Source organism: Oncorhynchus keta, chromosome 7 (genome assembly GCF_023373465.1).
Source record: "Oncorhynchus keta strain PuntledgeMale-10-30-2019 chromosome 7, Oket_V2, whole genome shotgun sequence".
In the NCBI taxonomy this organism is placed as follows: Eukaryota; Metazoa; Chordata; class Actinopteri; order Salmoniformes; family Salmonidae; genus Oncorhynchus; species Oncorhynchus keta.
The window spans coordinates 23,676,506-23,689,189 of record NC_068427.1 but is presented as its reverse complement, the minus strand read 5'-3'; the positions used below and the strand labels follow the sequence as shown (position 1 = coordinate 23,689,189).

Here is a 12,684-nt window from a genome sequence, read left to right as displayed (position 1 = left end):
AATACTCATGTTTGACTGATGGCATGGGGCCTGTAGTTGTGAGGACAGTCACTTGTGACACCAGTAAAAAAAAGTTATTTAAATGCATCTTGGCCTGGAGCCCATTGTTTCTGGTCCAATGGTAGTATTCTTGAAGGCCTTGGCATGTATATAATGAAATCCTTTGGTCCCTAGTCTGCTTACTGTGTCAAAAATAGCAAAGCAACAACTCATGTGTACACCACCATGCCATGTCTGTGATTCGTTTGATGTTTAAAGAGTTCCTTGCCAATAAACCATATTCTCATTAAGTTGGTGTCAAATGTCAATGCTGCAGAGGCATTAACTGATGGAAGTGTGCAGCTAGTTTCTCAGCATTGCAAGATGACCGATTTCACAGTATTTACCAGATAGCGAAAGCTAAATATAGAGGTGATGGATGACTACGGCAGGGAGCACATGGTTAACCAGCCAAGAGAAACATTACTACTGTCATATTAAAAGGTAGCTTTGACGACTTATTTACAATTGCTGAAAAAGTGACATGGTGGACAACCAGTGCAAAATCTGTACAATCAGGATGTATGTTCTATATACGAGTACTTACTGAACAGAGAACAAGAACACACTATCACTGTCATGCATGTAACAGAGCTCACAACACAAAGACAGGGTTTAAGCATGTGGGTCTAGTTCTGAATCAGGTTGTTTAAGGATGAACACACGCAACAATTTTCCAAAGAAAGGTAATGAGCTTGATAGCTCAGATGCTGCTTTGTAAAGTGAGCTTATGTATTAAAGGGTAATGGAAGCACACCAAAGAAAGGACCTACAAGAAGGTTAACATGATTAATTGATATTTCTTCCAAACATTACACATCATTCTAACTAATTTATTTCAGTGTGGGAAGGGAGGAGGCAGGTAATTGACGTCCAAAAATTGTCCTCAATTGAAGACGGTGGCGACAAAAACAAGATTCACCACATAAGTCCCCTGATAAGCCAAAACAGGAGAGAGACATAGAAAAAATAACAAAAACTCCACTCCAAGCGTGTTAGGAAAAAAACATTTAAACAAGGGACAGGTAAAGTGCATAAATATGTCAAATTAAAATGGAGGAAGAAACAAAAAAAATCTAAATTAAGATGTACTACTCAAACTCGTACTACTCAAACTCGCATCACACACAGCTCAGCGCTGGTGATAGAGAAGGCCAGAAGGGAGAGGATGTGGTCAACTGTCCCTCCAGCTCTGTTCTACAATGGCCGACACACGCTTCTCGTACTCCCTCTTGTTTTCTTGGTAAAGCTGGGCCGCCTGACTGTTGGCTGGGCTGTTGGGGTTTGGTTCGTCTAGCAGAGACTGGAAGAAGGGAAGGGAGCAAGGTGATGAATAATGAGCCAACTGAGTAGACGAGACAGGCTTTCTACAGCACAGAGATCAAGACATAAAAGCGGGCATGCACCATGACACTTCAGGATGTTCAGTATGGGAAGTCTAACATCTGTTGTGTTTTATAATCTGCGTTGTCACAGTAGGACTAAATGTTGACAGGGAAGGGAGGATACATGGCATATAAAATGTATTATGGAAAACAAGATATATTTGCCTACCTGAATAGAGGTAAGAATGGATGACACATCATAGGTTGGACTCCATCGATTCTGCAGAATGTCTAGACATATACTGCCATCTGCATACACTGTAAATAAAACGGAAGGGTTAAAATAACATTAACCTTTGCAGTACTAACCATAATCAGGCTGTTTTGCTACTGTCGTTGTGACAACATACCATTTGGATGAAACATCTTTGACACAAATCGTACTGTGGGGGGTTTGTTAGGGTATTCTTCTGTGAACTCAACAGTAAGCTTAAATGTGCCTGGAACATAAAAGATGGGGTGGAAAGAAGAATTAGAACCATGGCTCTAGTTCATATCACTCATACTATCATGCAACAAAGAATGTTAGAAAACTTAGCATTTACAGGTGTTGTATTATCTGTAACACTGCCGGTAGATAAAACAGGAACTTGATGATTGACTGCTTTAGCCTACTTTATGTGAAATTGATCAAATCAACAATTACATCACACACAACCCGTAGCTCCGTAGAGTATGCAAACATAAAGAATGGGGTGCACAGTGCTGTACTCACCGTCCTCAAAAGGTGTCCCTTCTGGGCTGTAAAGGGAAATAAATATGTTTAAACGTTTTCTCTGTATGTGTGAAAAATGTTTCATTTCCCCGTAAATAAGTTAACAGATGAAGGAGGAACATTGTGATGAGCAGATGAATCACTTCACATTTTTGGGATCATTGGCCCAGAAAGGTATTGAAATTACCTTGATCTCACAGAATTACCAATAACTACGCTGACCAGCTGGCAAGTGTCTACAATGACATGTTCAACCTCTCCCTGATCCAGTCAGTAATACCTACACGTTAAGACCACCATAGTCCCTGTACCCAAGAATGCCATGGTAACCGTCTAAATGACTATCGCCCCATAGCACTCACATCTGTAGCCATGAAATCCCTTGAAAAGCTGGTAATGGCTCACATCAACACCATCACCCTGGACCCCTTCAAATCTGCATACCGCCCAAACAGATCCACAGATGATGCAATCTCTATTGCACTCCACACTAGAGGTGGACCGATTATTCGGCATGGCCGATTAGGGCTGATTTCAAGTTTTCATAACAAATCGGTAATCTGCATTTTTGGCCGATTACATTGCACTCCACGAAGAAACTGCGTGGCAGGCTGACCACCTGTTACGCGAGTGCAGTGTCAAAAGGACCTTGGGGCTGCAATGAGCCAAGGTAAGTTGCTAGCTAGCATTAAACTTATCTTGTAAAAAACAATCAATCTTCACGTAACATATCACATATCTTCACATTCCGCAGGCAGCCGAGGGGAAATGGAGGAAAACTCGCCTCCCTGCGGACCTGGCAGATCTGGCATCCTTTCACTCCCTCCTCTCTACATTTTCCTCCTCTGTCTCTGCTGCTAAAGCCACTTTCTACCACTCTAAATTCCAAGCATCTGCCTCTAACCCTAGGAAGCTCTTTGCCACCTTCTCCTCCCTCCTGAATCCTCCTCCCCCCTCTCTACAGATGACTTCGTCAACCATTTTGAAAAGAAGGTCGACGACATCCGATCCTCGTTTGCTAAGTCAAACGACACCGCTGGTTCTGTTCACACTGCCCTACCCTGTGCTCTGACCTCTTTCTCCCCTCTCTCTCCAGATGAAATCTCGCGTCTTGTGACGGCCGGCCGCCCAACAACCTGCCCGCTTGACCCTATCCCCTCTCTTCTCCAGACCATTTCCGGAGACCTTCTCCCTTACCTCACCTCGCTCATCAACTCATCCCTGACCGCTGGCTACGTCCCTTCAGTCTTCAAGAGAGCGAGAGTTGCACCCCTTCTGAAAAAACCTACACTCGATCCCTCCGATGTCATCAACTACAGACCAGTATCCCTTCTTTCTTTTCTCTCCAAAACTCTTGAACGTGCCGTCCTTGGCCAGCTCTCCCGCTATCTCTCTCAGAATGACCTTCTTGATCCAAATCAGTCAGGTTTCAAGACTAGTCATTCAACTGAGACTGCTCTTCTCTGTATCACGGAGGCGCTCCGCACTGCTAAAGCTAACTCTCTCATCCTTCTAGACCTATCGGCTGCCTTCGATACTGTGAACCATCAGATCCTCCTCTCCACCCTCTCCGAGTTGGGCATCTCCGGCGCGGCCCACGCTTGGATTGCGTCCTACCTGACAGGTCGCTCCTACCAGGTGGCGTGGCGATAATCTGTCTCCTCACCACGCGCTCTCACCACTGGTGTCCCCCAGGGCTCTGTTCTAGGCCCTCTCCTATTCTCGCTATACACCAAGTCACTTGGCTCTGTCATAACCTCACATGGTCTCTCCTATCATTGCTATGCAGACGACACAATTAATCTTCTCCTTTCCCCCTTCTGATGACCAGGTGGCGAATCGCATCTCTGCATGTCTGGCAGACATATCAGTGTGGATGACGGATCACCACCTCAAGCTGAACCTCGGCAAGACGGAGCTGCTCTTCCTCCCGGGGAAGGACTGCCCGTTCCATGATCTCGCCATCACGGTTGACAACTCCATTGTGTCCTCCTCCCAGAGCGCTAAGAACCTTGGCGTGATCCTGGACAACACCCTGTCGTTCTCAACTAACATCAAGGCGGTGGCCCGTTCCTGTAGGTTCATGCTCTACAACATCCGCAGAGTACGACCCTGCCTCACACAGGAAGTGGCGCAGGTCCTAATCCAGGCACTTGTCATCTCCTGTCTGGATTACTGCAACTCGCTGTTGGCTGGGCTCCCTGCCAGTGCCATTAAACCCCTACAACTCATCCAGAACGCCGCAGCCCGTCTGGTGTTCAACCTTCCCAAGTTCTCTCACGTCACCCCGCTCCTCCGCTCTCTCCACTGGCTTCCAGTTGAAGCTCGCATCCGCTACAAGACCATGGTGCTTGCCTACGGAGCTGTGAGGGGAACGGCACCTCAGTACCTCCAGGCTCTGATCAGGCCCTACACCCAAACAAGGGCACTGCGTTCATCCACCTCTGGCCTGCTCGCCTCCCTACCACTGAGGAAGTACAGTTGCCGCTCAGCCCAGTCAAAACTGTTCGCTGCTCTGGCCCCCAATGGTGGAACAAACTCCCCCACGACGCCAGGACAGCGGAGTCAATCACCACCTTCCGGAGACACCTGAAACCCCACCTCTTTAAGGAATACCTAGGATAGGATAAAGTAATCCTTCTCATCCCCCCCCTTAAAAGATTTAGATGCACTATTGTAAAGTGGCTGTTCCACTGGATGTCATAAGGTGAATGCACCAATTTGTAAGTCGCTCTGGATAAGAGCGTCTGCTAAATGACTTAAATGTAAAATGTAAACATAATCACTAGTTAACCTAGTAATATCATCAACCATGTGTAGTTAACTAGCTTGTCCTGCGTTGCATATAATCAATGCGGTGCATGTTCATTTATCATCGAATCACAGCCTACTTCAACTTTGCCAAAAGGGTGATGATTTAACAAAAGCTCATTCCCCAAAAAAGCACATTCGTTGCACAAATGTACTTAACCATAAACAGCTATGCATTTCTTAAAATCAATACACAAGTATATATTTTTAAACCTGCATATTTAGTTAAAATAAATGCATGTTAGAAGGCAATATTAACTAGGGAAATTGTGTCACTTCTCTTGCATTCAATGCAAGCAGAGTCAGGGTATATGCAACAGTTTGGCCACCTGGCTCATTGTGAACTGTGCTTCTTACTAACAAAGACCGTAATTCATTTGCCAGAATTTTACATGATTATGACATAACATCGAAAGTTGTGCAATGTAACAACAGCATATTTTGACTTAGGGTTGCCACCCGTTCGACAAAATACAGATTGGTTTCTTATTACACTGAAAGAATAAACGCTTTGTTTTCAAAATTATAGTTTCCGGATTTGACTATATTAAATGACCAAAGGCTCGTATTTCTGTGTGTTTATTATAATTCGGTCTATGATTTGATATTTTATAGAGCAATCTGAGCGGTGGTAGGCAGCAGTAGGCTCGTAAGCATTCATTCAACGTTTGCCAGCAACTCTTAGCAATGCTTGAAGCACAGCGCCGTTTATAAATTCAAGCCGATCAACTGCCGAGATTAGGTTGTCAATACTAAAGTGCCAATAAGAACATCCAATAGTCAAAGGTATATGAAATACAAATGGTATAGAGAGAAATAGTCGACGCGTCATAATTCCTATAATAACTACAACCTAAAACTTCTTAACTGTGAATATTGAATAACTGGGAATATTGAACCACCAGCTTTCATATGTTCTTAGCAAGGAACTTAAACATTAGCTTTTTTTCTACATGGCACATATTGCACTTTTACTTTACTTTCTTCTTTTACTTTCTTCTCTTTGCATTATTTATTTGAGACTAAATATAATTTATTTATGTATTATATTAAGTTAAAATAAAAGGGTTCATTGTTCATTCAGTATTGTTGTAATTGTCATTATTACAAATATATATAAAAATCGTATGATTAGTCGGTATCTGCTTTTTTGGTCCACCAATAATCGGCATTGAAAAATCATAATCGTTCGACCTCTAGTATAGAGGTCCTGGATGACAGGAAGTTTAGCCCCAATGATGTACTGGGCCGTTCGCACTACCCTCTGTAGTGTCTCAATTTTTATTACTATTTACTTTTTAACACCGCATTGTTGGGAATGGGCTCATAAGTACTTCACGGTAAAGTCTACGCCTGTTGTTTTTGGCGCATGTGACCAATAAAATATGATTTGAAACTACCAAGACAAAAGGCTGTTTCTGAACCCTAACTCTGCAATATTTGCTGCCAGAGCATGGGGTTATAAATAATATTACACAGAAAATCTGTGACAGTCTGAATGTGCACCTCTGACCGCTTGCGCTTCGCCATCTTACCCGAATATGACTGCATTCCACACCATTATGTTGTTTTCGGAAGGGGCACCACTGACGCCAGCCGGAGGGTCTTCTTGTAACCTATGGGGCCCGAGAAAAACAACTTTAGTTCCGTGTCAAAATTGCTTGCTACCTAGCTAATATATACTTATTAACCCTATTTTCAAACTGATAGTTATTTTACAAATTGACACATTACTGAATTCACTCTTACTTGCAATATTATCAACCAATGCAGAAGCCCATAAAAGTGTTAATGCTACTTAGCTAGCTCAACGTACTCCCCTGTACAGTAGGTGGTGGTTACACACCTTATGAGTGTGGTCTGCCAATAAACCTCAAAGAAGGGACGGGACGTAAGTGGGAAGATGGCGGAAGTGGATGCAGAGTTTGAATCAAGCAGCACGTTGAGCAAATTTGGTTGAAGACAAATGTTCCGAATGGACAACAGTAGTATTGAAAACTGGAACGAAGAGGAAATTGTGTACAATTGGATTGGAGGATACGTGTATGAATGATAATGAATCGCTTCTTGTTGGGATGCGTTTGTTGAGCAAGGATGCATATGTGAGAAACCCATTTGAGGTGTCAAATGGTGAAGTACACGCTTGGAAGTCTGAGAGTGACCAGTAGTGTTTTTATTTTGATTAATTGTATTTCTGAAGAGTAGAGGAAGATTGCTGTGGGCCTAGAAAGAATCCGGACAACAGAATTTGTGTGTTCTGAACTTCGCAGTAGAGCACCTGTCAACCAAGTCATCTCAGGGGTGACGACAGATGTTCAGGTGGAATACCTGAATTGAATTCCTGGTGTGGTTGATGCACAGCGTCTGATCCCCTGGGTGAACAAGAAGAACGTCTGTCGGGCCTGTTGTTTTTTGATAAAGAGCAATTACCTACGCTTGTGAAGCTTGGTTATGTAAAATACGCAGTAAGAGCTTTCACCTGAGTGTAAGGATGTAAAAGATTTGGCCATTTTTCAAGTGTTTGGACATAAGGCTCGACATCTGAAAACTTGCATGGGGTACTGGCACCGGAAGACCCGCCCTCACCAGGTTCCCCTTGAGCCTGTGTAGGGAACAGATCTGTTTTATTTTATTTTTTTACAGAAAATGTGTTTATTTTATTTTGGTAGTTTGTTCACTTTTTGGGGGAAACCCTATTTCCACCCCGCATTATGGCGGGATGCACATTCAATTGTGTGTTCGCCAATATACCATAAAAGAAACTAAACGTCAGTCACAAACCGTAACGGTTAACATTATGCAATTCAAGCACGGGACATCGCAAAACCAACCTGAGTAATCTTATGACGTATTGTTAATCTAACCCAGTTTCACTTGCAAGTGAGCTATAGTGACTCGCATTGGGAGACCAAGTTGTTTTCTTCGCTAGCTAATCTGTAGCCAAGTATTGGCTGGCAAGCTAAATAATTCACGTAGTTGACTGTTTTAGAGTTCGACGACTTTCTCGGCATGAGCTATTTTCAAACGCAACATTACACATTTGAGAATTGTAAACTAGGTAAACCCCAAAATGTCAGGAAACAGACGGCTGTGTGACTTGCTAGTTAACGTTTGCTAGCTTGCTTGGTAACCTTCACTGACTAGCTTTGCTAGTTAGCTTCTTCAGACATCAATAACACCATCCGTGAAAAATGTTCATCTCACCGTTTAAAATCTCTCATCAATCGTCTTCTTGCCGGAGTAGACATCGTAAACTAAATATATAACGGTAACACAAATGTACTGCTTTATTTACAACAAAAGTGTCTATAATATAGCTAGTTAATGTTGGGTTTACGACAACATTCAGCTCTCTTTATTTCCACTGCCGCCTCGGTGAAACGATATCCTCCGAGTCCTACCCTAGCCGCTGGTAAGTGGAATATTAGGCGATACCACTTCAGCTAATAGGGGACGTTTTCGTAGTCTTCTAAAGAAAACCGAGACGTACGATAATTTAGGTTTTAATATAATTTTGCTTTATTGTATTACATTTGTATTGATAAACGATGTAATACGTATCTATTGACTTAGTCTCACCTTATTTTTTATTTGAGACCGTGTTTGACGGGGGGCGTGGTTACGGGGACGTTTGTAAGGTTAGCATTTGTAAGGTTAGGTAAAAAATAAAACTCCAGCTATGAACCTCGGTCTTGGAGACAGGTGACAAACGGGTGTTCGCACAGGTGAAATAGTGGGCATTTTCCAGATACAAAGGGAGCGGAGAGGAATACCATATTCATTAAGTTTACCCAGTACTAGGACATTTTTGAAAAAATCATTCGTAGCCTCAGGCAGGAGGCTGAGCCGAGGCCGCAAGTGGATCTTCCAACAAGGCTATAACCCCAAGCACACATTAACATCTACAATGAAATAATAATTGACCACAAAATCAACAGTTTGCAATGCCCCTCTGTCTCTGGACTTCGAACCCCATTCAAAACCTGGGGTTTGAAATGAAGAGGGCAGTCCAAAAAGGGAGACTATGTATATCAAAGATCTGGAAAGATTCTGTATGGGGGAATGGTCAAAGAGCCCTCCCAATGTGTTCTCCAATCTCATATTTTCTTCTCGAAAAAGGATGTGTCGGTCTATCCTCACAAGGTAAGGTATTGAAAACAGGTGTCAATTTTAACCCCTATAATTCCGGTCAAACGTTTTAGAACACCTACTCATTCAAGGGTTTATATTTATTTTTACTATTTTATACATTGTAGAATAATAGTGAGGACGTCAAAGCTATGAAATAACACATGGAATCATGTAGTAACCAAAAAAGTGTTGAACAAATCCAAATATATTTTATATTTGAGATTCTTCAAATAGCCACCCATTGCCGTGATGACAGCTTTGCACACTCTTAGCATTCTCTCAACCAGCTTCACCTGGAATGTTTTTCCAATAGTCTTGAAGGAGTTCCCACATATGCTGAGCAATTGTTGGCTGCTTTTACTTCACTCTGCGGTCCGACTCACCACAAACCAACTCAATTTGTTTGACGTCAGGGGTTGTGGAGGCCAGGTCATCTGATGCAGCACTCCATCACTCTCATTCTTCGTAAAATAGCTCTTACACAGCCTGGAGATGTTTTGGGTCATTGTCCTGTTGAAAAACATATAATAGTCCCACTAAGCCCAAACCAGATGGGATGGTGTATCACTGCAGAATGCTGTGGTAGCCATGCTGGTTAAGTGTACATTGAATTCTAAATAAATCACAGTGTCACCAGCAAAGCACCCCCACACCATAACACCTCCTCCTCCATGCTTTACAGTGGGAAATACACATGCGGAGAGCATCCGTTCACCCACACCGCATCTCACAAAGACATGGCGGTTGGAACCAAAAATCTCCAATTTGGACTTCAGACCAAAGGACAAATTTCCACCGGTCTAATGTCCATTGCTTGTGTTTCTTGGCCCAAGCAAGTCTCTTCTTATTGGTGTCCTTCAGTAGTGGTTTCTTTGCAACAATTCAACCATGACGGCCTGATGCACACAGTCTCCTCTGAACAGTTGATGTTGATGTGTCTGTTACTTGAACTCTGTAAAGTATTTATTTGGGCTGCAATTTCTGAGGCTGGTAACTAATGAACTTCTCCTCTGCAACAGAGGCAACTCTGGGTCTTCCATTCCTGTGGCGGTCCTCATGAGAGCCAGTTTCATCATAGGACTTGATGGTGTTTGCGACTGCACTTGAAGAAACATTCAAAGCTTTTGAAATGTTCTGTATTGACTGACCATGACTTAAAGTAATGGACTGTTGTTTCTCTTTGCTTATTTGAGCTTTTCTTGCCATAACATGGATTTGGTCTTCTACCAAATACAACTGATTGGCTCAAACACATTAAGAAGGAAAGAAATTCCACAAATTAACAAGACACACCTGTTAATTGAAATGCATTGCAGGTGACTAGCTCGTGAAGCTTGGTTGAGAGAATGCAAAGCGTGTGCAAAACTGTCAAGGCAAAGGGTGGCTAATTGAAGAATCTCAAATATAAAATATATTTGGATTTGTTTCACACTTTTTTGGTATACATGATTCCATATGTGCTATTTCATAATTGCGATGGCTTCTATTACTCTACAATGTAGAAAATAGTAAAAATAAAGAAAATCCTTGAATGTGTAGATGTTCTAATACTTCAGACGGGTAGTGTAGGACATGCCTCTCACTAAATAGCAGAATGTCAACGTTCCTTCCTGTCCTAGGCTTACATTTTTTTGTATATTACCTTTATTTAACTAGGCAAGTCAGTTAAGAACAAATTCTTATTTTCAGTGACGGCCTAGGAAATGTGGGTTAACTGCCTTGTTCAGCGGCAGAAGGACAGATTTTTACCTTGTCAGCTCGGGGATTTGATCTTGGAACCTTTCGGTTACTAGTCCAAAGCTCTAACCACCTGGCTACCCGCCACCCCAGACTATGGTGACATACAGTGCATTCAGAAAGTATACAGACTCCCTTGACTTTGTCCAAATTTTGTTACGTTACAGCTTGTTCTAGAATTCATTAAATAGTTTTTTTCCCTGATCATTCTACACACAATACCCCATCATGACAAAGCAAAAACAGGTATTTAGACATTTTTACAAAACAACTGAAATATCACATTTACAGTACTCGGACCCTTTACTCAGTACTTTGTTGAAGCACCTTTTGTCAGCGATTACAGCCTTGTGTTTTCTTGAGTATGGCGCTACAAGCTTGGATCACCTGTATTTGAGGAGTTTCTCCCATTCTTCTCTCCAGATCCTCTTAATTAAGCTCTGTTGGTTAGATGAGGAGCGTCACTGCACCGCTATTTTCAGGTCTCTCCAGAAAGGTTAGATCGGGTTCAAGTCCAGGCTCTGGCTGGGCCACTCAAGGACATTCAGATACTTGTCCCGAAGCCACTGCTGCGTTGTCTTGGAGTTGAAGGATTTTCATCAGTAATGACTAAATAATGTATACATTTAACGTAGAATTATAACTAATATAATTCTATCCTGTCTGATAAAGAATGATTCTACATAGGCAAAGAGGAAGTGTTAACAGACAAATTGTGACCACTGTGAAACCGATATTAGGAAGAAAGTCTCCCCACCCAAGGCGGGGAGAAACCGTTAGCAATATGTGTGTGTGCCAGTGGCCATCGAAGGTGAGCATTTGCCCACTGAAGTTGGGCACAATGCCAAACTGCAGTCAGGTCAACACCCTGGTGAAGACGACAAGCACGCAAATGAGCATCAGTTTCTGACAGTTTGCGCAGATATTCTTCAGTTGTGCAAAGCCAGTTTCCTCAACTGTCTGGGTGGCTGGACTCAGACAATCCGCAGGTGAAGAGGCCGGATGTGGAGGTCCTGGGCTGGCGTGGTTAAACGTGGTCTGCGGTTGTGAGACCAGTTGAACGTACTGCCAAATTCTCTAAAACGATGTTGGAGGTGGCTTATGGTAGAGAAATTAACATTACATTTTCTGGCAACAGCTCTGGTGGATATTCCTGCAGTCAGCATTCCAATTGCACGCTCCCTCAAAAGTTGAGTCATCTGTGGCATTGTGTTATGCCAAAATGGCACATTTTAGAGTGGCCTTTTATTGTCCACAGCACAAGGTGTGCCTGGTTTAATGATCATGCTGTTTAATATGCTTCTTGATATGCCACACCTGTCAGGTGGATGGATTATTTTGACAAAGGAGAAATTCTCACTAACAGGGATGTAAAATAATGTGTGTTTAAAATTTGAGCTAAATAAGCTTTTTGTGCGCATGGAACATTTCGGGGATCTTTTGTTTCAGCTCACAAAACATGGGATCAACACTTTACATGTTGAGTTTATATTTTTGTTCAGTGTAGTTTCTTCTGACACCATGTATGGAGCAATCTTCAGAGTTCTCTACAAATGTATGTATCGGTGCCTTTCAGGCATTTCAGAGTGTTGATTGAGGACCTCTGCTGAGGAATATGATTGTTTTTCAAGTGGGTTTTTACTTAGGTAATCCCTTCTTATTTCCTGTGTAATTTGTTGTGTAATTGTAAGATGCAGGGCTCCCTTGCAAAAGAGATCTTGAAGTCAATGGAACTCCATTCAAATTAAAATACATGCAATTCTCACCTGTGGTGTGTGATTCTAAGTTCTGGACAATTCAAGAGAATTATGCCAGTGCCCAACCAAGGCCCCATTGTTTGTGTCCATCTCATCTGTGTGGACTGTG

At 42.5% G+C, this 12,684-nt stretch overlaps 1 protein-coding gene across 3 annotated transcripts; it reads right to left on the bottom strand.

Annotated features, from left to right (window-relative positions):
* Positions 1-667: 667 nt before the first annotated feature.
* On the bottom strand, positions 668-8,481 carry LOC118386183 (ubiquitin-conjugating enzyme E2 A-like). Of its 3 annotated transcripts, none has more exons than XM_035773693.2 (7): positions 8,155-8,481; positions 7,430-7,552; positions 6,486-6,566; positions 2,140-2,165; positions 1,775-1,864; positions 1,594-1,682; positions 668-1,342 (listed from the first exon to the last, which is right to left on the bottom strand). In XM_035773693.2, exons 1-7 carry the CDS (start codon positions 8,196-8,198, stop codon positions 1,214-1,216), a joined length of 582 nt encoding a protein of 193 aa, XP_035629586.1. In that variant the 5' UTR covers positions 8,199-8,481; the 3' UTR covers positions 668-1,213. The 3 variants fall into 3 exon arrangements, with proteins under 3 accessions (XP_035629586.1, XP_035629589.1, XP_035629587.1); XM_035773696.2 differs by lacking the exon at positions 8,155-8,481 and adding an exon at positions 7,279-7,322 and having other exon boundaries at positions 7,430-7,540; XM_035773694.2 differs by lacking the exon at positions 7,430-7,552 and having other exon boundaries at positions 8,155-8,433.
* Between the last annotated feature and the right edge of the window lie 4,203 nt (positions 8,482-12,684).